The 26935-nt window shown below is 34.3% G+C and overlaps 2 protein-coding genes and 1 pseudogene across 7 annotated transcripts; all 3 read right to left on the bottom strand.

Annotated features, from left to right (window-relative positions):
- Positions 1-3060: 3060 nt before the first annotated feature.
- On the bottom strand, positions 3061-7196 carry LOC130470483 (uncharacterized). 6 transcript variants are annotated; one of them, XM_056840693.1, is made up of 5 exons: positions 7044-7191; positions 5629-6061; positions 3929-4133; positions 3479-3832; positions 3063-3394 (listed from the first exon to the last, which is right to left on the bottom strand). In XM_056840693.1, the coding sequence occupies exons 2-4, from the start codon at positions 5727-5729 to the stop codon at positions 3752-3754; spliced, it is 387 nt and encodes a 128-aa protein (XP_056696671.1). In that variant the 5' UTR covers positions 5730-6061; positions 7044-7191; the 3' UTR covers positions 3063-3394; positions 3479-3751. The 6 variants fall into 6 exon arrangements, 3 of the variants coding, with proteins under 3 accessions (XP_056696671.1, XP_056696674.1, XP_056696679.1); XM_056840696.1 differs by lacking the exon at positions 7044-7191 and having other exon boundaries at positions 5629-5851; positions 6006-6061; XM_056840701.1 differs by lacking the exon at positions 5629-6061 and having other exon boundaries at positions 3064-3394; positions 7044-7196.
- A 549-nt stretch (positions 7197-7745) lies between these two features.
- Positions 7746-9235, bottom strand: LOC130465624 (protein ARV 2-like; annotated as a pseudogene).
- A 7069-nt stretch (positions 9236-16304) lies between these two features.
- LOC110786823 (protein PLANT CADMIUM RESISTANCE 7) lies at positions 16305-19507 on the bottom strand. The gene is made up of 4 exons (XM_021991399.2): positions 19263-19507; positions 18686-18757; positions 17811-18023; positions 16305-16604 (listed from the first exon to the last, which is right to left on the bottom strand). The coding sequence occupies exons 1-4, from the start codon at positions 19387-19389 to the stop codon at positions 16522-16524; spliced, it is 495 nt and encodes a 164-aa protein (XP_021847091.1). The 5' UTR covers positions 19390-19507; the 3' UTR covers positions 16305-16521.
- Between the last annotated feature and the right edge of the window lie 7428 nt (positions 19508-26935).

The raw sequence follows: 26935 nt of genomic DNA, 5'->3' as shown, positions 1-26935 counted from the left end.
ATAACAGAATCTGTTATAGGGGGAATAATCAAGTGAGGCCAGCTCCACCTTTGTTATTGTGTGGTTGACTTGCTGATGAAGTTTCAGCCACTGGTGCAGTATAACCAACAGTATTTCTAGGTTCTTGATTGATTCTCATCCATGTATGGGAATTTTATTTTTAGGGTTTCAATAATTGGAAAGAGATTTAGATTTATACAGGTTTAGAGTTTATTATCAACTCGTCGATCAAAATAATTTGTGCGCAGATTGGAAGGGCTCTACTTGAAAATATACGAAAACATCAAAACTGCTCGCGTCAAGGTAGAAGCGGTGGAGTACGAGTTGTGATTTAGGATGTAAAATAGTGTAATTGTTTTGATTGTAAAAGTGGTGTATTTTCTTTGAATATGTGGTATACAGATCTTTTTTATCATTGTAGATGCCATATGACTCATTATTAATGATATTCTCCTTCCCCGTAAAAAAATATTTGAATGTTACCGATATATGCAACCGTGTCCAAAAAATTGAACAACTTGGTTTAATTTTTACCGGGTTTGGATAGAAATTTCCGGCTCAACTTGGTCCAAGATGGCCTATATCTGCTTATATAAAGGCAAAAACACTTATTTGTAAGGATTGGCTAATTTAATATTAATGTTGACAATTCAACATATACGGAGTATAAATGGTGAATTTTCAACAGTTATTAGCTATTGATGTTGATGTTGATGTTGATGTTGGTAAGTGGTAACCACTCATAGTCATGATCTCGTACACAGACATAGTCAAATGTTTACAATTGTTAATTGTTACTTGTTAGTATGATCAACCTGTTGCACATACTTACAGATCACACAACCTTTTGCATCTTTCTTATTCTTTATATACTCACGCAAGTGATGATACAATTGTACACAAAGCGAAGCAAACACAAATGAAGTCCGGTTATAGGCCATCTTGGACCAAGTTGGGCCGGAAATTTCTATGCAAACCTCGTACACCAATTAAGTTCGTTGTACAATTTTTTTTATCACGGTTGCATATAATGATACCATTCAATTCAATGTATGTAATTTTTTCAAAAAGTACCTTATAGAAAAATTAGATGAACACGTCATAATCGCCATTGATTGTCTCTATAATTATGAAATAATCTTAACGCATTTAGGTGTTCACATACTCTTTCATACGTAGTATATTGAAATAAAGAGAGACATACGTGTTCAATATCTAAATGTCTGGAGTTTAGACTTCTAAGTTTTACTGAAATTTATCTCACTGTAACAAATGTACAGATTAATTATGTAAGACAACTCAATCCTAATGTGCATTTTCAAAATAAGAGGCAATTAAGACACAAATGAAATTTAGTTTCATCGTACCAAAAAAAATGGTTTCCAGAAAAATAGATACAAAAAGCACCGGCAACAATTACAAAAGTAGAAGTATACAACATTGCAACATACAACACCAAAAAAGTTGAGTTCAAGTCAAGGAGGAAACTAAGAGATCACACAACATCCATTCTTAATTTATTCACAACAAATTCATGGTTAACATGGACCCCTGATCATCTAGTCACCACCGCCGCCGCCGCCACCGCCGCCACACCCTCCTCCTCCATCTCCATCTCCACCGCCAACACCACCACCACGACCCCAACGCCGGCGTCTTCTAGGATTACCAAAATGATCAGCACAAACAAATAAAAGCATGGATATGATTGAGATGGACAAAACCATCAAAGCAATCAACACCAAAACACCCACAAAACCACCATTATTATTCCAGTATGGAATACGCTCACCATGCATTGAACTTAGATACCTCACCATTTGATTGATCTGATCAGTGATCACTCTCCTCTTTCTTTCCTTCCTTGTGTTTTTTTAATCATATGCCAACTTCAAGGTATATTTAGTAAATTTAAGTAGTTTGTAGGGATATAATTCAATGTTGACTTATTAAACGACTTATATAATTAATACTCGTGATCTGAGTGATGTAGGCAGCCGGCTATTGAATATTTCCTACTACGTATGAGATAGTTGATATGATCAAATATATACTCTTCTTAATTGCTTATGTTTTTTATTAAATTAGTTGTCGTTATTAGTCACTAACTAAGTAACTAACTACGAACTTTTCATTTTAACTAGAATGTTTATTTTCTAAAAAATTATCACCTTTTTATAGTCATTATCAACATAATTACCGTATGTATGTTTTTTTCTGGAAAAAAAAAAATATGCCTTCAATGAATAATGTAGTACTAGTAATTGACAAGTGAAAAGAAAATAGATAAATATATCATTTTAATAAAATACTTTACATAATAGATACATAAATTAATTAAACCATGGATTTACATAATTAATTAAGGTTTATATGACAAATCTCTTACAAGTTATAGTAGTACATATGGAACACCGAGAGTACTAGACTACTTCCACAGCTTCCTCCGGCGTCGATCTCTACCGCCGACACCACCAGCCACCACCCGAATGCCATCAATTAACCAGAGCGGCACGTACTAACACACTCCCAATGCTTCCAAGAAATCTAAAACCAGCAAGCCGGTACGGAATAAGGTGACCATGCACAAAAGAAACCTTACCATTTTGAAGATCACCTTCCTCCTCTAGCTAGCTTAATTATTGTGTGTATTTTTTCTAGGCCGTCTTAAATTGTTTTCGGAGTTTTCTTGGAGTAGATAAGTCATAACATTAATTAATAATTAATTAATTAATTAGCTTGAATATAATATTATGGGGTCATTTTCATCATCGATCATGTTGACCTGTTATTATGTTGCGTAACCTCTTATATAAAACTAGGGGTTTTTGGCTTTTGCACCCTAAAAAAAAATTAATTTTTTTAAAAAAAAAATAAATAACTAGGGATTTTTGTTTGCTATTAATGTCAGTTTTTACTTTTACAATTTTTTAAGTTACTAGTTGTTGGACCGCGAGCTAACGCGCGCGGTCCCCCAAGATATTGAAATTAATTGGTAAAATTAAATTAGCAAATAATCAAAATGATTAGGGAAAAATAACCAAGGAAGGAACTTAGCCAAAAAACTATACTAATTAAACAAGAATTACATGATTCATCAATAACTACGGGAAATGTTTATGGTTGAATCCATCTACATAAATAACTATTTAAGCGCAACATTAAACCATCTTTTTTGTTGCATCCGTAACACCCTCATATAACCATTTACAATCAGCTGCTATCTCATGAGCTGACTACAATGTAACAATCCTATTACTTTGGGGGACCATATCCTTGGAGCTCTTATCCTACATCATGACAACTCCTGTCATAGTGCTATAAGTAGTGTACTATTTCAAGTTGTTCCTCAAATGCGACGGTCTACAGTTGATTCCTGTGGTTCGCGGGTGGTCTGAGTCCATTTCCAAATTGAACTTCATAAGTTATAACATTCAAATGCAGATAAAATAAGGCTCTTTCGGATTTCATAGCGTACCTTCTGAAGCCACACTTTGTGCCCAAGTGATAACAACCTTAGTAGATGTTGCCAAGAGTTCCTCAAACAAAAGATACCAACAACAAATTAGAATATCCTCAGAATTAGACAGATTTTTAAAGCACAGGATACAAAGGAAGCATATTTGCAAAGAAGTAAACATTTCTGTAAGTGAATATAAGTCACAAGTTTATTACGTAGTTATCCTAGATGATAGAATATCATAAATATACGTTATTAACTTATAACGGTGTTCAAAAGTCAAAACTAACGCTAAACAGGGGTAAAAAGAACACTCTCTACTTCCTGCTGCTCAGAATTCCGTTGTGCCACTACCTTCGATATTGAAAACATCTGCCCTTCACACAAGAGTTTTGAGCATTAATTAAGTACAAAATATTTAAAACATCATATCACTAAATGCGGTTAATAGAAATAAAAAAAACATACCTTTTGAATGGTTTTTGTGAAGCATAACTTATGTTCATCCATGGAAGCATCGATAAACTCATCAATATGGCCCTTTAAATCCTCTAGGAAAGTCGCATCATCTTTCTTCTTCCTCCGACATGAAGCAATTGCTGGAGTTGGTGCAGTAGCAGATGATTTAGTTTCAGCTGGATTCTTCTGGGAATCCATGTTAGATGTTACCAACCTGCTACTAAAAAAATTGTGCTCAAAGTGCAACATAATAAACACATTTTATTCTAGATCAAGGGAACCAGATAATTCATTCAGTCAAAATAAAAAATGAGTGTTCTCTCTAAACATGTTCAATAACCGCGAATAGATCTTAAAGCATCCAACTCACTATATCTGATAACCGAGAATAGAAGTATGGAATCCTGTAAATGAATGATTGAATGACCCAGAATTCAACAGCAACATCGTCACTATTTTAGCATCCAGTTTACAAAGAACTTCATGGCATGGGCACCCAGGCACAACCCGACACATTTAGTAAAAGAGGATTCAGAGATCACCCGTAGAGCTACCAGATTAGATGACATAACAAACAAATCAATGATATGAACCATTGAAGCAGGGAATTCCCAGATCAACATGGACAGCATATAAATCTTCAAGTAACTTGAAACAACCACGGTGAGCAACACATCTTTGAACCCAGAAAAACCCTCTATAAAAGTATAAAATCTCCTTGAAAACACAAAAAGAACACCAAATTCCCTATAAGGGAACATCCCAAAGATTTCAATCCCAATGTCAAAACCGACAACACTTTTGAGGTCTCATTCAAAATCCATAACTTGTAAGCATCAACAAAGAGGAAAAAGAAGGATGCTTTGAATTGCCAAAAAAAAATAAGGATGCTTTGAACAATTAGGTGTCAAAATCTGAATTATTGCGGTGGAGCACGTTGAAGAGAAAGTGCCTGTAAGCTTGAGGCTTGTGAAGGACCAAATCAATGACGAGAATCAAGAGCTCGCATTCTATGTACTCATCAGCAAATATCACATCTTAATTACATATGCAAGCTTCTCTTATATATATAGTCTAGTCATTTACGTTCCAAACTAAAGACGAGCTTATTTAGATATCTAGATCTAGGGAAGCTTCAAGTTTAGATCATTGTAAAGTCAATAGACAACTAAACACACATAACTTTCAGAAAAATACATCACTGAAATCATAACTCGGCAGGAAAAGGAAGCCTGGAGTGTACTGCTCTTTCGTGAGACTGTGAAAGAAGATTTCCGGGACACCAGAAACATTCTCTATGAAGTGACATGATCTAAAATGTTCTTTAATACTTTAACCTAGGTAGGAAAACAAAAAAACTGTCTGAACAAGGATTGATAAGCCACAAAGAGAACCATGAAATTTGAAAATGTTAGTTTCCTTCTTGAATTTTTTTAACCCCTAGTTCATCAGCATAAAAAGAGACAAAAAGCTTGTATAATAGCTCCTATCATGATTATATATGTCTCATTCCGATATGATGGACTAATTCTTCAAGTCCTTCAAACATTAAGGGAATAAAAAATATCAATTAAAAGCATACAATCATGTATGCATACTACACCAAGTTCCCCAAATCAATACTCGATCCACAACATATTCAATTATGATATCGAAAAATTAATCAATAATAGCCGAATATTCATCCACAGGCAAGTGAGAAAATTGACCTTGCTCTTAAAGTGACCCAGGTGTGTTCATCGCCAGAAACATTTGATTTCCATTGGGCAGATAAGGCCACATTAGCACTCATTCTTAATTGTAGCAGCATTCTCCTTCAATCTTCCTAAACTCAATCATAGCATTCTCCGTACAATGATTTCTAATTGTTTAAATTTCATAAAATCCAAAACAAAATCAAACACAGTAGACTTCAAGAATCGAGAATTGGATCTGAAAATTGACGGGAAAAAGAACGAATTCAAAAATAAAATTATCATCCATGTAAACCAAAAAAACCTAAACTTCATAAATCTTTATAACCCTAGTAGTTAAAAAAATGAGAACCGATATAATAGGAGATCGAGAAAAGTAGGTAAGCCCTTACCTTGGAGATCTGGTTCTAGGCGAGATGTGTCTGTAAAACATCCTTGTCTTCCGTCTCTTCCATTTTTTATCAGATTAAGCAGGAAGGGGAGAAAAGAGAGGTTAAAATGGGGAGCAAGCATGAAGGGGCAAGAACATAAACCAGGTCAATATGAGAGAACAGAAATTGAAAACGGGGAGATAAAGAAGAAGAGAAGCAACCAGGTCAATATGAGGAATAAATCGACGGAAGAAAGAGAAAAGGAGACAAAAAGAGAGAAAGTGAAAAAAAATGTTGCCAGTACAAGGCATCAGATCAAAGTTGCCTCGTCGAGTAACAAGGCATCAGATCAAAGTTGCCTGCTTGCACCTAACCACAGTCTGTATGCATCAGTGCAAAACATTACAGCAATAAGGCCCTTTTTTTTGTTGCAGTTTAGTAACATTCAGTCCAGGGAAAACAAAACAGGGCCTAAGAGTCTACACAGTACCCTTGAGGGGTGAGGCACCTAGCACAGTGTTTCGACGAACCAATCACGCACTGAGGGACATGTATCAACTTAGATTGTCACATGTGTGCACGAAATTACCAATCCACAAACCAAGTGTTCGGCTTATCCTCCCTCCCCACGACCATCAGCGGTTTTGAAACAAAGGTACACCAATAATTAGTACCGAGTCGACTTATCCATACTCGTGCCATAACAAGAAAAAGGTGTCATTTTTGGAATCACAAAAACCACACAAAAAAAACAAGGCCACCAGAAACAAGGTAATTGAATTCCTGAACCTGGCAGCTAATATATTGACTGAATCAACAAACACAATATCAAGTTGAAACTACAGCAACCAAGCATTCCTTATCAACAATTTATCATCACTCTCACCTTACAGGAAATTGTAATATCCTACCAACACCTCTGTCTTCTCCATCAATATAGAATCTGTCTATATAAAAACCCACAATGACAGTTCTAAAGTAAAGTACCACACCAAAATAACCCACAACTTTCTTTCAACCCTTTTACCAGAACAAGTGAAACAGAGTTACAGAGTTTACCTCAAACTTTGTACCAAACTAACCACCATTATCTTTACACCTTATAACAGACTAAGTTTGGTAGTCGAGACAAAGGCACAGGTCGAAAGCGAACATCCCCACGATCAGTTCAGCATAACTCAAAGCATGCACGTCTTTCACACTGGAAAAAAAAATAAGGATAAGCAAACAAGTTACAGTATACAAACATTACATAATTTTTCTACAGAAGCTAATTTGATTGTTCAGATCACAAAGAAATGAAATCAAATTCCATAACAAGATTATACGGAGTAACAGATTATAAGTTCAGTAGCCGAGAATCATGGGCGAGATAGTGCAAGCAATAGATATAGATCGAAATAGAACTCCAATGGACTCATAGCATCAGTCCACCATAACTCAAAGAATGCACAACGCCTGATATTGACAACTTTTCCTGCACAGCTTGATGACAAATTTTAATTTAAAGGGAGCGTAGGCTTCAGTAACTCATAAACTCTAGCAACACAGAGACATTAAAACCTGCCATATCCAGCTGAAAATTCACCACCAGATTCATGAGAATCCCTCGCATGAGTTGCATAAATGTTCAGAATGAGAGGGATAACACTATATATCCTTCTAAGGATCAATAATTTTACATTCCTACTTCCTAGTACAAGTATTCATCATGCAATAACTAAGTAATGATCAAACAGTAATGCCCATAGTTCAGTCAAAATAAAAAATGAGTGTTCTCTCTAAACATGTTCAATAACCGCGAATAGATCTTAAAGCATCCAACTCACTATATCTGATAACCGAGAATAGAAGTATGGAATCCTGTAAATGAATGATTGAATGACCCAGAATTCAACAGCAACATCGTCACTATTTTAGCATCCAGTTTACAAAGAACTTCATGGCATGGGCACCCAGGCACAACCCGACACATTTAGTAAAAGAGGATTCAGAGATCACCCGTAGAGCTACCAGATTAGATGACATAACAAACAAATCAATGATATGAACCATTGAAGCAGGGAATTCCCAGATCAACATGGACAGCATATAAATCTTCAAGTAACTTGAAACAACCACGGTGAGCAACACATCTTTGAACCCAGAAAAACCCTCTATAAAAGTATAAAATCTCCTTGAAAACACAAAAAGAACACCAAATTCCCTATAAGGGAACATCCCAAAGATTTCAATCCCAATGTCAAAACCGACAACACTTTTGAGGTCTCATTCAAAATCCATAACTTGTAAGCATCAACAAAGAGGAAAAAGAAGGATGCTTTGAATTGCCAAAAAAAAATAAGGATGCTTTGAACAATTAGGTGTCAAAATCTGAATTATTGCGGTGGAGCACGTTGAAGAGCAAGTGCCTGTAAGCTTGAGGCTTGTGAAGGACCAAATCAATGACGAGAATCAAGAGCTCGCATTCTATGTACTCATCAGCAAATATCACATCTTAATTACATATGCAAGCTTCTCTTATATATATAGTCTAGTCATTTACGTTCCAAACTAAAGACGAGCTTATTTAGATATCTAGATCTAGGGAAGCTTCAAGTTTAGATCATTGTAAAGTCAATAGACAACTAAACACACATAACTTTCAGAAAAATACATCACTGAAATCATAACTCGGCAGGAAAAGGAAGCCTGGAGTGTACTGCTCTTTCGTGAGACTGTGAAAGAAGATTTCCGGGACACCAGAAACATTCTCTATGAAGTGACATGATCTAAAATGTTCTTTAATACTTTAACCTAGGTAGGAAAACAAAAAAACTGTCTGAACAAGGATTGATAAGCCACAAAGAGAACCATGAAATTTGAAAATGTTAGTTTCCTTCTTGAATTTTTTTAACCCCTAGTTCATCAGCATAAAAAGAGACAAAAAGCTTGTATAATAGCTCCTATCATGATTATATATGTCTCATTCCGATATGATGGACTAATTCTTCAAGTCCTTCAAACATTAAGGGAATAAAAAATATCAATTAAAAGCATACAATCATGTATGCATACTACACCAAGTTCCCCAAATCAATACTCGATCCACAACATATTCAATTATGATATCGAAAAATTAATCAATAATAGCCGAATATTCATCCACAGGCAAGTGAGAAAATTGACCTTGCTCTTAAAGTGACCCAGGTGTGTTCATCGCCAGAAACATTTGATTTCCATTGGGCAGATAAGGCCACATTAGCACTCATTCTTAATTGTAGCAGCATTCTCCTTCAATCTTCCTAAACTCAATCATAGCATTCTCCGTACAATGATTTCTAATTGTTTAAATTTCATAAAATCCAAAACAAAATCAAACACAGTAGACTTCAAGAATCGAGAATTGGATCTGAAAATTGACGGGAAAAAGAACGAATTCAAAAATAAAATTATCATCCATGTAAACCAAAAAAACCTAAACTTCATAAATCTTTATAACCCTAGTAGTTAAAAAAATGAGAACCGATATAATAGGAGATCGAGAAAAGTAGGTAAGCCCTTACCTTGGAGATCTGGTTCTAGGCGAGATGTGTCTGTAAAACATCCTTGTCTTCCGTCTCTTCCATTTTTTATCAGATTAAGCAGGAAGGGGAGAAAAGAGAGGTTAAAATGGGGAGCAAGCATGAAGGGGCAAGAACATAAACCAGGTCAATATGAGAGAACAGAAATTGAAAACGGGGAGATAAAGAAGAAGAGAAGCAACCAGGTCAATATGAGGAATAAATCGACGGAAGAAAGAGAAAAGGAGACAAAAAGAGAGAAAGTGAAAAAAAATGTTGCCAGTACAAGGCATCAGATCAAAGTTGCCTCGTCGAGTAACAAGGCATCAGATCAAAGTTGCCTGCTTGCACCTAACCACAGTCTGTATGCATCAGTGCAAAACATTACAGCAATAAGGCCCTTTTTTTTGTTGCAGTTTAGTAACATTCAGTCCAGGGAAAACAAAACAGGGCCTAAGAGTCTACACAGTACCCTTGAGGGGTGAGGCACCTAGCACAGTGTTTTGACGAACCAATCACGCACTGAGGGACATGTATCAACTTAGATTGTCACATGTGTGCACGAAATTACCAATCCACAAACCAAGTGTTCGGCTTATCCTCCCTCCCCACGACCATCAGCGGTTTTGAAACAAAGGTACACCAATAATTAGTACCGAGTCGACTTATCCATACTCGTGCCATAACAAGAAAAAGGTGTCATTTTTGGAATCACAAAAACCACACAAAAAAAACAAGGCCACCAGAAACAAGGTAATTGAATTCCTGAACCTGGCAGCTAATATATTGACTGAATCAACAAACACAATATCAAGTTGAAACTACAGCAACCAAGCATTCCTTATCAACAATTTATCATCACTCTCACCTTACAGGAAATTGTAATATCCTACCAACACCTCTGTCTTCTCCATCAATATAGAATCTGTCTATATAAAAACCCACAATGACAGTTCTAAAGTAAAGTACCACACCAAAATAACCCACAACTTTCTTTCAACCCTTTTACCAGAACAAGTGAAACAGAGTTACAGAGTTTACCTCAAACTTTGTACCAAACTAACCACCATTATCTTTACACCTTATAACAGACTAAGTTTGGTAGTCGAGACAAAGGCACAGGTCGAAAGCGAACATCCCCACGATCAGTTCAGCATAACTCAAAGCATGCACGTCTTTCACACTGGAAAAAAAAATAAGGATAAGCAAACAAGTTACAGTATACAAACATTACATAATTTTTCTACAGAAGCTAATTTGATTGTTCAGATCACAAAGAAATGAAATCAAATTCCATAACAAGATTATACGGAGTAACAGATTATAAGTTCAGTAGCCGAGAATCATGGGCGAGATAGTGCAAGCAATAGATATAGATCGAAATAGAACTCCAATGGACTCATAGCATCAGTCCACCATAACTCAAAGAATGCACAACGCCTGATATTGACAACTTTTCCTGCACAGCTTGATGACAAATTTTAATTTAAAGGGAGCGTAGGCTTCAGTAACTCATAAACTCTAGCAACACAGAGACATTAAAACCTACCATATCCAGCTGAAAATTCACCACCAGATTCATGAGAATCCCTCGCATGAGTTGCATAAATGTTCAGAATGAGAGGGATAACACTATATATCCTTCTAAGGATCAATAATTTTACATTCCTACTTCCTAGTACAAGTATTCATCATGCAATAACTAAGTAATGATCAAACAGTAAAGCCCATAGTTTGTCCCCTTTGAATGATGCGACTTAGGTAGAGAGAGAGAGAGAGAAAATGAAAAAATAGAATAATCAACAAGCCATTCTCTTACAAGATATAACTGCCTCCCTAATTTATAATTCCTAAGTCCAACCAACTTGCTCTCATATTCAATGGATTTCACCAACTTCTTGCCCAAGGCAGTCTCTAACTGATATTCTGCCCACACATGTAGGATGCATTTCCCAAATTTTCTTAATTTCCTTGCACGTATGACAAACTTTATCCTAACATGGGGATAGGTGGGGAAGCTAAGCACTATAATCACCCCAACTATGTTAAGCACATACTCCCCCCTCAAATGAACAAAATGCATATATTTTCAGTCGCAAACGATACAAACTAAAATTCTGAAAAGTTAGTTACGTGATCAATTAATCTGAAATGGAGGTAGTACCATACCCTCAGGATTCATCTTAGGCATAGACTTAAGCGCATGTGGAATTCTAAGGAAACTCTCCTTGGCAGCATCTAATTCACGCCGAATTTTCTTGACCTCATCCTCGATCACCTCGTCCTCGATCTTCAGCACTTTCTGGTCACTGAAATGCCGCAAACTCCCTCCAATTCCTGAAAATTGAACTCATTTCATCAAAAAATCAAAATACTCACATCATAACCAAATTCGATACAAGAAAAGTTGAATTTCAGGAGAAACTGAAAAAAAAACCTTCAAAGGTAAAAGTACTGTAAGTCCGAGAGAAAACACGGAGGTGGAAGGGAATGAGCCTGCATAAGGCAGCCATGGCAGAGGAGGAGAGAGAATTTGCTGAAAATTCAGGATCGCATTGATGTTGATGGAGATGAACTCGGAGGAATTAGGGTTTTTCGATGAACAAGTCTTGCTGTGTGTGAAGGAGTTGGAGAGAGAAGGAAGAGTTGCGTCCTGGTGTTTCGACCGGAAAAAAATCCGCCGTCGAAGAAAAGATTCAGCTCGAACACAGCACCGCCACCACCTGGTTGAGTCTGTAACGAACGGCACATGAATGGTGGTGGGAAGATCGGAATTTGGTGGCTCGTTGTGGAGTTTGATTTGAGGAGAGGGGGCGGAGGTGAGAGGAGAGTGGAGCTTAGGTTAGAAATTGAAAATGATCCAGGAGGTGGATCAGAAGAAAGAAAGGAAAGGAGAAAAGGGATAGCAAAAAAAATTGGAAATATGCAAGAACCAAGAATCGAACCTTGGTTGATTGAGCAAGGCTAATAGAGCCTTCAAAGGGAAGGAAAATAAAAACTTTCCTTATGAATAGTGAATTTCACCCAAATGTGACTCAATACACTATTGTTAAGCATAGTGTTTTGAGTTCATGCATTTTAAAGGTTTGGGATATGATTTAGATTGAATCATAAACTAAAAAACACTCAAACATATAGCCCAAATTCTTATATGAGACTGTCCTCACCATCAATTGATGGTGAGACCAGTTCACACTTGCGAATTTAGGTATGTTACTTCTATAGTTTAGACATGTTACTTTTTTTTATAATTTTAGAGGTGCTTTTTTTAGTTTAAGTATGTTACTTCTATAGTTTATACATGTTACTTTTTTTATACGGGATAGTTTTAGAGGAGATACCTTATTAGTTTAGGTATGTTACTTCTATAGTTTAGACATGTTACTTTTTTTTATATATAAAATTTTAGAGGAAGTACTTTTTTTAGTTTAGGTATGTTACTTCTATAGTTTATACATGTTACTTTTTTTATACGGAGTAGTTTTAGGGGAGATACCTTCTTAGTTTAGGTATGTTACTTCTATAGTTTTTTTAATAATTTTAGAGGAGGTATTTTTTTTAGTTTAGGTATGTTACTTCTATAGTTTAGACATGTTACTTTTTTTTATAATTTTAGATGAGGTACTTTTTTAGTTTAGGTATGTTACTTCTATAGTTTAGACATGTTACTTTTTTTTATACGGAATAGTTTTAGAGGAGGTACATTTTTAGTTTAGGTATGTTACTTCTATAGTTTAGACATGTTACTTTTTTTTTATATATAATTTTAGAGGAGGTACTTTTTTAGTTTAGGTATGTTACTTCTATAGTTTAGATCAGTTACTTTTTTTATATAGTTTTAGGGGAGGTACGCTATTGGTTTCGCGCTCGTCACACCATCAAGTTGATGGTGTGACTGGTCTCACAGGAGACGCGCTGAACATATAGTAATCATGTTGATTTGAAAACTAAAAATAACGTACTGTACGTTGTTGTCAGTTTTCAAATCAACCTGATTAACACATACAAAACTTAATTACTATTTTGTGTGATTTCTATTTTTTTTTTTTTTTGTAATTTCTAAAAAATTGAAAATTGAAAATTGGAAACTAAAAGCGACATGGAAAGAGCTTGAAGGTTTGTAAAAAAGTTACCCGATCTGAGAAACTGACAGAAACAAACCGACATATGACGAATATATATATTTGAGAAATAGTGATCTCAAAACAGGCTCGAACCGATCAATAATTGACCCGAATTTTGATTTAACTGGTGAATTCAAGACCCGAACCCGAACCGCTAGCAACTAGACCTGTCAAAAATCGACCCGACCCGAAAATACTGGGTCCTGAACAAGATTTTGTGACCCGTAACCCGATTTTATCCGAACCCGAGCAACCCGAAAAGTAATGGGTCAAAACCCGACCGAACCCGTTTTGGACCCGACCGATTGAAAATCGTTGTATTTATAGTAATAAATGTGATTATGAGAAAATTTAAGCATAATAAACACGCTGTTTTTACTATTATTGTGTGTAATATGATTTTGATTTGAATTATACGTCATTTTATGGTTGAATTTGACTAAATATAAACTTGTGTAGCAAAATTTGTTAATTTGTGCCCATATTTTGTATATTTATCACCTAAATTAATGAAAATATAATGCGCATTTTAAAATCTCTCAACCCGTTGGGTCGACCCGAACCCGAAAGTTCTGGGTCTTGAACAAGCATTTGTAAACCCGAACCCGAAAGTGACCGACCCGATCTAACCCGAACCCGAAAATAATTTTTTACAACCCGACCCAACCGACCCGTTTGACAGGTCTACTAGCAACCCAATGAGACCCCTAACCTGATTTTCATCCTATAAGTTTTAACCGAACCAATCTCGCATCAAATCCGATAGCAATCCAAACACCGATTGTACCCAATAACACCCGCAATCTACCCCACCAATAAAACCTGATTTCCGTTTTAATTAACCCAATCCATATATGTTGACCCGAATTCGAGTTCAATTGAGTTATTGTCATTCCGACCGATTTAATCTGATATCCGAAAATAACCCGACTCGAGTTAACCTGATAAACAAATTAAAGCTACCCGGGATGAAATTAAACGTACCGGACTAAACCCGAATCCTATTCAATTTATAATTTACTCGTTATTAATATGACTCTATTAGGTTAACCGAATTTAACTATTAGTTATGAAAACCTAACTCGATATATGAAAATGTATTTCATGTTATTTTTATATTAAATAATTTGGAGACAGAGTATTGAAGTCCAAAAAATCTTTATTTGGCATGAAATCTTAGAATAATAAATTTATCTGAATTTCTTCGCGAACTCGATAGTCACTCGATTCATAGAACAAAAGAATACAAGCTTAACTCGATCTAAACTTGATCCGTAAACTCGATCCGTAATTGATTCAAATTCGAGGTACGTCTGATCTGAACTTGAACCGAATCCGATATTTAGTCAATCCGGACATACCCGCACCCGAAGTAACCGGTCAAAATTGTGCCAGAATCCGACATACGCCCGAACCAAAGTCAATCCGAACCAAATGAAACCAACACAAAATTGTTTTAAACCCGAACCAATTCCAACCGAGATTGACCAGCACCGATGTTACCCAAACCAAAATCGTTCAATCCTAAACAATTTACGACCCGATTTCACCCAAAACAATGTTATATTTATTGATCTGAATCGACCCGAATAAAAACATGGGCTCGATATTAATTGATTTCGACATGACATGAACCTTTACAACCGATCTAAAACCGATCCGATGACCCGATTTAACGGACCTATTATGCAAGTTCAACAATCCCATTCAGGGAAAAAAAGAAAGTGTAGTTCGTGGCCCAACGGCCCAGCCATATATTGGACATGACATGAATAAACTGTTCTTAAACATCCACTAACATTGAGTGCTCAAAGCCAAGTTATCATTGATTTTTTTTATTTTTTTTTTTTTGACGGGTAAGTTATCATTGATGAATATATTTCGTTAATGAAACTTAATGCTTGATCGATATGCTTTGAATGGTTTTCACACCAAATGATCGAATAGGAAGGTCTCGGTATTATGCTGGATTGCTGGGTCGGTTCTTCTTTTTTTTCAATCAACTCTCCTCTTACTAAAAAATGTACAAAAAAATTCAATTTCTTGTTCAAATTTTATTTTTTATAGGACTTGGTTTCAAGAAGTTGATAATTAATTAAGAGTTACTAAACTATTTATGACCAATTGAAATGGCGTTACATTAAAGCAAAAACTTATTTATGATTCAAAAAAAATCAAACAACTAATTGTATGAAATCAAGTAAAATATTTGTTATCTTCAAGACTTCAAGTAAAATATTTACTACAAGCTCATACAGTGCACATACTTAAAACTAGTCATCTTATCTCAAGCAAAATATTTATTACAAGTCTGCAAGGGTTTAAAAAAGGAGTCCGAATCCTCTAGAGTTTTAATAAAACTCTACAAGGTAGAGTTTTATCTAAACCATACATTTTAAAATCAATGGTTCATGTTGATGAGAAAAAATAGGGGGAATTTTGGAAAGGTAATATATCAACCACTGATTTTTCATTTAATAGTTGATATGCTCAAACTCACTAATTGTAAAAGAATCTCAGATTTACATTTCGGCCCTCTTAAATATATGTTGTTCGATTGGGATGCCGTTTGTGAATTGTGATATAGTTGGAGGGAAAGTCTTCCCAAAAACTAAAAGTTTAATTATATTGAAAGTCTTATTTTAGCTCACGACTGTCACAAAATATCCATATATCATAAATTTATAATCAAAATACAAGTACATAATTACATTACGTAGAAATTAGGGTTCAAAAACTTAAACCCTTACAGCATAATAAACATAGGAACTTACTGGAAATATAATTTGGTACATAAATTAAAATCAGCTAAAACCACAATGTACTTAAAGCTGGATTGGATCACAATAGCAGATGCATCATCACCTTTGACTAACGAGTCATCCCATCATGCACCATAGGAGGATTAACCATTCTCATTCCCCCGTTCTGCTTCTCCAAGTTACCGTACCACCCTATTAATCATGGTAGCAAAAAAAAAAGTTATAAATTAATAATACAAGTATGAATTAATATAATAATTTTAAGTTAACTTACAAAAATCCTAGTATGACAAATTTTCTAAAAAGACTCATTCCGTCCCTAAAAATTATCTTTTCTTTTACTTTTTACATAGTTTTAATGTTAATATTCGAGTATGAATATCTTTTTAAACGTGTTACCAAAATTAATAATTTGTAAATCACATAATATTGAACTTGACTACATTGTCTGTCATACATATATTTATCGACGAATATCAATGTCATGGTTAAAGTTTTCCTCTTCAAACGGGAATTTTTTAATTAAACAATACTCCGTAACATATAGTATTAGGAACATACTACCTCCGTTTCATAAATTTCTTTACGCTTTGAAAAATGTGTCAAAAATCAAAACTTTAACCCTAAATTCTCACTATTATGTTTATCAAAAATTATCATTACATATCGTGTTAGATTTGTGTGAAAATGTATTATTATATAAATTGTCAAGGGACCAACTCAACCAAAAGCTTAAGCTGATGGTTGAAGCCCCAAGATTAGTTTTATACTCTATCACGCCCCCTCACATGAAAGCCCTTTGGGCTTGAAGTGTGGATGCAGCATAGGCCTCCTCATACCTAGCGTGAAATAATCCACTTTGAAAGGAGGGGTGGATGAGATTCGAACCCGTGACCTTTGCATGTCAAGGGATCAACTCAACCAAAAGCTTAAGCTGATGGTTGAAGCCCCAATATTAGTTTTATACTCTATCATAAATATCAAATTTTTATAATTTTTTACCATACAGAATTGGATATATTAACGGTCAAACATTGCACCGGAGTCCGTACATATAGTAAGTGTAAAGATCTTTTTGTAACGGAGGTAGTAATCATTAATGAGAACACTTGGTATGTACTTCCTCCGTTCTTATTTACATGACACAATTAGATTTATGACACTATTCACACAAGCTCATTTGACTTCATTTTGTGATTTATACTTAAGAAAAAACATAGTCGTGTATGGTCTTATTAGATTCATCTCAATAAATATTTTTTAAATATCAATTTTTTATAATTTTTTCTTATCCATAATTGGAGATATTAACGTTTGAAATCATGCATTGGCAAATGTGCCTAAATAATTGTGTCATTCAAAAAAGAACAGAGGCAGTATTAGAAATCGGAAACGTACCAAGTGGAACGTCGTAACCACGGTGTTCAAGCTCACGATGCTCTTGACATAAGGCACAAGGGTGGCACCAAATATGCGTACACAAATCTTCAATTGGACTTGCTGTAATCCCAAATTGTCGTTTGAGCTTGGTTCTATAGGCGAATGCATAAATTGAATGGAAGCCCGATATAAATCCAATAATGCCGTACAAAGCTCCACTCACCCCACATGCTGCCATTTGTTTATAAATATGGTTAAACACATTAAATTTATTTCTACGATTGTTTAATTTATGATTTTTTGGTATTTACTACCTTAAAAATACACCATTTTTGTATTTACTACCTTATGAAAAAATTTATTTTAAATTACCACCTTAAAGTTCCATTTTTTTTGTATTCACTACCATTTTACAGTTTTCTCATTTTAAAATTGAGATATCTCTTTCGTTTCTTAATCATTTTAAGTGATTCAAAGCTCATTCTTCTCATTTATGTGTAAGGATTCCGTAGGGATCCGACTTTTTAACATTTCGTAAAAGTTTAAACAAATTAAATATTATTTGTAAAATTTTAAAATATTTATGAATTATCAAACGAATTTTTTTGAAATGACGTTCTCAATGAAATCCCTATAGAAAAAGGAAAATAATGAACTTTGAATCACTTTAAACGATTAAGAAACGAAAGAGATATCTTAATTTTAAAATGAGAAAACTGTATAAAGTGGTAGTAAATAAAAAAAAATTGGAAGTTTAAGGTAGTAATTTAAAATAAAAATTTCATAAGGTAGTAAATACAAAAGTGGTGTATTTTAAAGGTAGTAAATACCAAAATATCCTTTAATTTATCATGTTTTCGAGTGTATAAAATAATAAGCGACTAATGACTTACATGATAATCCTTTATCAATTATCTCAACATTTTGCCCGAAAGTAATGCATGGACACCAGCATGTTAGACAGCCTGTACAAGAACACATAACAAAAGTTAGTATATTACGCAAGGTAAAATTTTACCAGTATGAAGGTAACTTCTAAAGTTATAAAGTTACATTTGAGTTACTATACGTACACATAGTATATTAGACAACCTCGTATGAGATTTGACTTGCCTTAATACGTATTGAATTTGATGTATGAAAATAAGTATGAACATCTTTATGGAAGATATCTCTTCATTGTGTATTTGAATTGCTACTAGTGAAGATCTTGAAGAGAACATAACGTTTATTAGAAAACATAGCAATATAATAGTACGTGCACAATGAAATAAAGTTTCTTAAATTTAATTATGAACATTTTCTCTAAGAATTTAACCTATTTTGATTTCATGAGTTATGACACGGTAATACCTATATAATTTAGACGAGTTTATACCCAAAATATTGAATTGGTAATTCACTTCATGTAATCATGTTATATGGAGTTGTAAGGAGAAGGTATATATATATAGAAGCAAATTAACTTACTTTGAGGGACATCTGAGGTGCAGTCAAGAAGACCGGTAGACCATTGACCTTGAGATGCCGGCGACCCTATCAACGGAGCATATGCCGGTTCAATAGTCGGTAAACGTATCGGAATCGGTTTCTCCATGTTTAATTCACAGAATTAGCAAATAGGGGTTGGTGGTGATCGATCAAATTAAATGAAGACCGTTTTATATAATGAATCAAGTTTCATCGAAGACTTTCCCTTATTCCCTACCAAATATTATTTAAAAAAAAAAAATTGATTATGTCTTATTTAGTAGGAAGCCACAATTATGCGGGGCTTAATCGTGGAAGATTAATTAATTAATCATTGAAAATGCACCATGATTACTTCAACTTGCATGACTAATTAATTACGTAACATTGCTGGTCATAGTATTGACTTCCAATTTTGAAGAGCAAGTAATTTCAAAGTCTTTGTCAAAAAAAAAAAAAAAGTAACTTCAAAGTCAATACCATTGGAATAACATCTTAATCCTCTGGTAGTTGAGTAGTTAATTAATAAATAAACAGATCGCTTATGTAAAGGGTACGAAATAATACTTCAATTCGTTAATGGAACGATGCACGAAATAACACTCTATTAATTGTTATGGTGTTTTTCTCGATCTATTTATGTCATGATCTTATTGTTGCCATGATATGTCATTGACAAAAGGAGGAATTAAAGAAGGAGAATGAACCGTAGGAGGCATGATAGTGATGAACACGTGTACACTACGTGCCGGTTACGCCGGAAAATTGATGTTGATCACCGGAAAATAACCTTTGGTCCTCAATCACAACAAAAAAAATGAATTGGGCCCTATGTTACATTTTTTTTTAAAAGATCATTTGTCACAATATTTCGGTTTTAAAAGGTCATTTCTGATGATTTTCCTAAAGAAAATTTAAAATATACTAATGACCAAATTAGTGTATTACCATGCGTGAAAATAAAAACGGAAGAAATATGAAATTGGCTCTAGCTTCTAGCCTAAAAGCTAGAGTTGTACTTGTTAGCGACATAATTTTATGACGTCTTTCTCCCAAAACATAAGTTCATAGCATGCCCTAGAAAGGAAAGGGTAATACAGTTATACTACGGATACGAGTAACAAGTAAGAAAATTACACTTATGTTGTGAAATAGAGAGAAAGAGATAGAGAAATTGGGAGAGAACAACGATCTGTTTTATTCCATGAATAATAGGGTATATATACATACAATATAATAGGGTTTGTTTGGAGAATAATAAACCCTAGATCTAGAATATTCCAGAAATATACTAGGGGTATAATGGGCATCCACATAATATTTCATAACACTCCCCCTTGGATGTCCATTATTGAAGATTATGCCTCGTTAAAACCTTACTAGGAAAACTCCGTGGGATAAAAACCTAGTGAAGGAAAAAGAGTACATCATTCTTCATAATACGCTTGAGATGTTGCCTCATTAAAAACCTTACCAGGAAAACCCAGTGGGACAAAACCTTGGTTAAGGGAAAAAGAGTGCAACGCGTATTTCTCCCCCTGGTGAATACATCAATTGAGATCTTTTGTGCAATCCATCCAATATTGTTGAGTAGCTTCTCAAATGTTGCAGCATGAAGTTCCTTGAAAATTGATTCTCCAAAGTTTAACTTGAATCTTCAATTCTCCACTTGAACAAATGAAGTGAATATCTTTATCACCAATGCTTTGAAAATAATACCTGTAAGATCATTTGTTTTTCTCTTTCTCATTCGATACGTTTGTTTTCGAGTTTCTCGATAACATAATATTTTAGCTTCACCTTAGATAGATACATTTTCTTATACAAAACTTATTCATACATATTGGACATATATACCTTCTTCTGGAGGTCATAAATGGTAGTTTTCAATCAATAATGATCAAAATTTCTTTGGTCATGAAAATACATGATAAATAATAATATCATCGTCCAACTTGGAGGTATAAATATAGCTAATAATGTTATTTATGGTTCTTCGGACCATAACATAATATCCATTGGAAGGACATTACATACCTTTATCTTATATTTTAAGATGATTCATATTTGTACAAGAATTATTTCATGAATAAATTAATATGTATATTTCAAAACTCTCAAGTACTCAAACTACTGGTTGAGACGACATTCCAAAAACACTCTTTTAGAGTTTTGATAATATCTCATCAATGTTGGATGTTTGTATGCAAAACTCAAAAGGCTAGATGTTTAAGAACATCATGAATAAGTTCTTCAGAAACTTTTCTTATTTATATGATTCATAACATACTATTAAATCAATATTATATTTCTTTTGCAACTACTAGCCCAATGAAGCAGAAATCTCATCTTATAAATTTCCATAAAGTTGTAAATCCGTCTTACCATTATTTGGATTCATATTTCATATACGACATCATAATAGTTTTGAAACATGTTATATGAAATTATAACTAGCTAATTCTATATCATACCATGATAAAATATAAAACAAACTAAATGTATGATGAATGATGCATTTAACTATTAACTACACATGTATATGAATGTAAGACTCAAATGCAAAACACTGTACAGTGTAGATATTTCAAATCCATAACTTGTTGGACTTCAGGTCCATGAGCTCATTTGATCATTATAGTTATGTCTACATCGAAACAGACATAGATTTACGATCCCCTATTCAAAAACCATTATTTCTCGCATATGCATTATATTTCGGTTCCATCATCTACCGGTATTTCTTCAACATATATTTTGCATGCTATTCATCAATGATATCTGAATACTTATTCAATAGGTACCATTCATTTTTCCTCACGGGCCATCTATTATTTTTCAGATATCTATACCACTTCAAGGGTATTTCATACACTATATAATTAATAGTGTTTTCTTTATTTTCAAAAATATCATCAACTGCACTATCTTGCCCTTTTTATATAAATAAATTTATTTTGCACTATTTTGGAACCGTATATGTAATCTACACTTCAGGTGTATATATTTAAATAAATATTGACAAGATATATAATTCTCAACACTTAATATATTTAACATCGAGCACTATGACTATCATATACCTTTATGTCTCTAGACATTGTAAAACTTAACATTATTAAGTCATAGATATTTATGTCCAAACATACTTCGAGGACATAAAGTTGGCATGTACACTTACTCATATGGGGATCGATTTATTATCTTTCAATTTTGCCAACTTATTCTTGCTCGTCTCCCCTAAGTTGGGAAAATATTTTCAATATGTTATGGGGCATAAAAAAAAAATTCACCAACTAAATAATACACTTTTCAACGTGTATTTTGATAAACATTATATACTTTTGTTCTCTTCTGGAGATCAACATTGATTATGGGGAGTAGATATAATATGCAGTTGTTTTCTTCATATTTTCTCTTTTCGTGCTGACGTATGATTGCCCCAATCAAGAGATTTATGATGCTTATTTATGATACTTAAATCAATCACAAAACACTTGTAAACTTATTGGTAATCTTCAAGTCACCTACTACCATTCTGGTGAACTTCGGTTCACTTACTATCATGGTGAACTTTAAATCACCTATCATTATACAATTTTTCAAAATCATTAATATCTCTTGTATGTATTTTCTCAATCGATTCATTATAACTATTTGATTGAAATACAACTCAACCTCATCATTTTGTCCTGCCTTTGAATATATACAACATATGAGGGAGTGTCAGCACATAAAATTTTATTCGGATTTTTCATGAAATGCCCTGAGGTTTGTGTTAATGCACCAAATACCCTTAAACTTTCCAAAATGCACCAAATACCCCCGAGATTTAGTATAAATACACAAAATGCCCACAAGGCTAACGGACGTTAAGTCCCCGTTAGCGTATGTTTACATTTTTGCCCTTAATAAACTGTTTTCTTTATTTATCCTAACATTAACCCTTAATTATATTAATTAACCCTTAATTACATTAATTAACCTTTAATTATATTAATTAACCTTAATTACATTAACTAATCCTTAATTAAATTAATTAATCTTTAATTAAATTAATTAACTATTGTCTGAAAAAAATCAATTACCCCAAAAAAATTTGGATTCTCCATTCCAACCTTGTTGTTGCCTTTGTTCTGTCTCCTCAAGTCAAACCCCTAATTCCTCTCTCTCCATTATCAACACCAACCATAGCTCCATCCTTGCAACCACCTCCATCCTCACATAATCAACGAATTAGAGGAGAGAGAATGCAGCCATGCCGCCACCACCAAACCCCACCACCGCCATGCCACCACCATCAAACCCCACTCCCCCTTCCTCACCGGCGGCGTTTCCCTCCCCTCCCCCACCTTACCCACTGCTGTCGCCACCACCAAACCCGCGTTTCCCTCCCCCTCACTTCCCCCACCTTCCTCATTCCCCACTGCCGCCGCCACCAAACTCCACTTCGCCTTCCTCGCCGGCGTCGTTTCCCTTCCCCTCACTTCCCCCTACGTTACGGTCAAGGCAACTAGCAACAATGGTTGATTAAAATCCCCCATTACTGATTTGGGGATCAATTTTTTGGGATCTGGATTTTGAGAGAGGAAAATCGATGTATGTGTTTGTCTGGCGGTGGCGGTGGCGGTGGCGGTGTGGGGTGGTGGTGGTGAGGAAGAGAAGGGGTTAGCATGGCGGTGTGTGGTGGTGGTGAGGAAGAGAAAAGCTGTCATGGTGCTTCCAACCCAGAAAAATTGGCTGCCATTTTTAACAGGGAAGAAGGAAGGGGGGAGAGAGAAAAACAAATGAAAAAAGAAGAAATTAAAAGGAAAAGAGAAAAATTAAATTAAATTAAAGTTAAAGTTAACGGATAAGTTAACGGAGTTAACGGAAAATAGTCATTTTGGGCATTTTGTATATTTATATTAAACCTTAGGGGTATTTGGTGCATTTTGGAAAGTTTAGGGGTATTTGGTGCATTAACACAAACCTCAGGGGCATATCATGAAAAATCCGAATTTTATTTGATAAGAATTTTCAAATTCTCATAACGGGTTTTCTTAAACGCGGATGGCCTGGATTATCACATCATGCGTATATAATATCATATAAAATATTTCATTCGATAACTGCTGGTTATCTTCTCAAAGTGATCACTATAGTTATAAAATACTATAATTTGAACATATTGTGATGTGATATAACGACACAAACTGGTGTCTCAATTTTAACGGCAAGACAATCTCAAAAAAACTTATGGAAGATAGATGGTACTCTTCAGGAGTATCCATTGCAATTTTGGTACATATCTTCTCCAGAATGTAGTCTTGTACTCATTCTCATAAAGCGAGTCAATAAAATATGAACACATATTTCATATTTGTACCAAATTCAAGATAATTGAATTATAATCTTGATCATATACTACTAATTTTATTATGTTGAAAGCTATCTCCCCCTAATCCTTGCATGTATTTCTGTATAAATTTAGTTCGGAGACCACGCTACAATGTCTACTAAAGATATTCTTCCAATACCTTCATACACCATGTTTATCTACAATTTATTCTCCGTTGATGAGTGCTAATAAAGATCAACAAGATGTTTTGGTGTAATGGGTCCAATATTTATTTATCTTTTCTCCGCAACCAACCAAAAAATATAAAATTTGAGTTTTCTCATCATTAACTTGTACATGCTTTCCATCATTACAATCTCACTTCCGGTGTGTATATGTGTATTTTGAAATTTCATTCATACTAATTCATTCACCCATGGTTCTACAATATTTTACTTTCACATTCTCGATCATGACTATTGACATCATCTTCATTATTTATAGTCATACAATTTCTCATTCACTTCTGGGAATGATTTACCTAGTTGAACGTGATCATAATACTTTTCTTCAGGATTTCGTTATTTGTCTCATCCACCAAAAGACAATATATGAACTATCTTTCTCAAAATTATCGTGTCTGCAGGACCACACTAGTCTCATGAAAGAAATGTAGGGTATCTTGACAACAAGATTTAGAAACTATTATAGTTTTCTAGGTCATATTTTCTTGTACATCCTCAAAAGAATTTACAGGCCTTTAATGGTCAAATGTCCAAACTTAAGTCGTGAACCTATTTCAACTTATAAACAAAAGTCAAATCTATATATTTGCACTTCAATCTATAATAGCTTTGATTATAATTATCTTCAAAGAAGAGCAAGACCCACTAATTTATGTTTTCAACATTATATAGTAAATTATTATAAATTATTCCCTTGTTTCCATAGACAAATGCCCTTTTTCTCCACAGCGGTAACATACATTGGTCACATTCTCATTTTATATTTCTTTTGTTTGTTATCAACTTTATCCCACTTCTGGTAGGAATATGAGTTATTGAGAGGACCACCTCGACCTAGACCTCGACCATATTCATATCAACGCCTACGTCCTCGACCACTACTGTTGGCATGATATTTTTCTTTTCCATAATGGGATGTCGCATTCGCTTCAGGGAATACAGTACAACCAGTTGGGCGTGATTCATGATTTTTCATCAATAGCTCGTTATTTTGCTCCCACAAGGGACAAGATATAAGATCAGAATATTTCTTAAATCCCTTTTCACGGTATTGTGTCTGCAGGACGACATTATTTGCGTGAAAGGTAGAGTATGTTTTTTTTTTTTTTTAGTATTTCTGCATTAGTGATTTTCTCTCCACATAGTTTCAATTGAAGTAATTCTGAACATAGCTGAGTTCTATTCACTCACAAACTTAAAGTCTTGTAGTCTTAAATGTAACCAATCATAACGAGTTTTGGGTAATATAACAGTTTTCTAGTGGTCATATATTTCCTTTAGATTACTCCAAAACATGTGGATCTTTTACGGCCAAATACTCAATCTTAAGACCCTAATGGAGGTGATGGCGAAAAATTATCATAGCCGGCCTTTGCCTTGTTTTGACTTGTTGACTTATTTATTTCTTTGATTGTATCAACAAGTTCCTTTACATCTAGGTGAATTTCACCTAAGACAAATAATACTTTCCAATTATATCAAGAGCCGCAAATTCATGTTTTGTAAGGTTCGACATCTTTCGCTATACAATGGAATTAGGACTTACGTAATACACCTATTCAAATTGAGTCGTAACCCAATATTGTAGTTTAAAGACTTTTTACATATTATAAGCAAGTAACTGATTGCAAATTAGATAAGAAAATCATCATAGGAGTAGTATTTAATCAATACGTGACTGGACGTTTAGGCTAAAACATGAAAATTAAACATCGTAATAGAATTTCCAATAATGTAGATCATGTTGCCAATACTCTTCTCATCATCTTTCTATTTGACTTTGCCATATTAACCGAAAAAAAAATATATAAAAAAAAAAAACTAAACCTAACATGCTTATGGGAAGTGATAAATCCAAGGAAAATTTTACTTCTGCCAAGGAAATCCACAATTTTTTAAAGCTGATTTCCTTGGAATAAGTGAAATTATTCCTTGGATTTATCATTTCCCCATGCTTATACTAGCGCACAAGGAGTATGAATATTAAATACCTGGGAAGTGATAAATCCAAGGAAATTTTTACTCCTTCCAAGAAAATCCTCATTTTTTCAAAGATGATTTCCTTGGAAGAAGTGAATTATTCCTTGGATTTATCATTTCCGCAAAAC

This window comes from Spinacia oleracea, chromosome 1, assembly GCF_020520425.1.
Source record: "Spinacia oleracea cultivar Varoflay chromosome 1, BTI_SOV_V1, whole genome shotgun sequence".
In the NCBI taxonomy this organism is placed as follows: domain Eukaryota; kingdom Viridiplantae; phylum Streptophyta; class Magnoliopsida; order Caryophyllales; family Amaranthaceae; genus Spinacia; species Spinacia oleracea.
The sequence above is the reverse complement of the archived record's forward strand: the minus strand, read 5'-3'. Positions and strand labels throughout refer to the sequence as shown.

What these genes read in the sequence shown, in the direction of transcription:
- LOC130470483 (XM_056840693.1), bottom strand. Translation starts at nt 5,729, where the DNA reads ATGCTGCTACAATTAAGAATGAGTGCTAATGTGGCCTTATCTGCCCAA. An exon ending in TGGGTCACTTTAAGAGCAAG is followed by an intron (nt 4,134 to 5,628) that starts GTCAATTTTCTC and finishes TTTTAGTAGCAG; the next exon opens with GTTGGTAACATCTAACATGG. An exon ending in TCACAAAAACCATTCAAAAG is followed by an intron (nt 3,833 to 3,928) that starts GTATGTTTTTTT and finishes TGTGAAGGGCAG; the next exon opens with ATGTTTTCAATATCGAAGGT.
- LOC110786823 (XM_021991399.2), bottom strand. Translation starts at nt 19,389, where the DNA reads ATGGAGAAACCGATTCCGATACGTTTACCGACTATTGAACCGGCATAT. An exon ending in CACCTCAGATGTCCCTCAAA is followed by an intron (nt 18,758 to 19,262) that starts GTAAGTTAATTT and finishes GTTCTTGTACAG; the next exon opens with GCTGTCTAACATGCTGGTGT. An exon ending in TGGTTACGACGTTCCACTTG is followed by an intron (nt 16,605 to 17,810) that starts GTACGTTTCCGA and finishes CATGATTAATAG; the next exon opens with GGTGGTACGGTAACTTGGAG.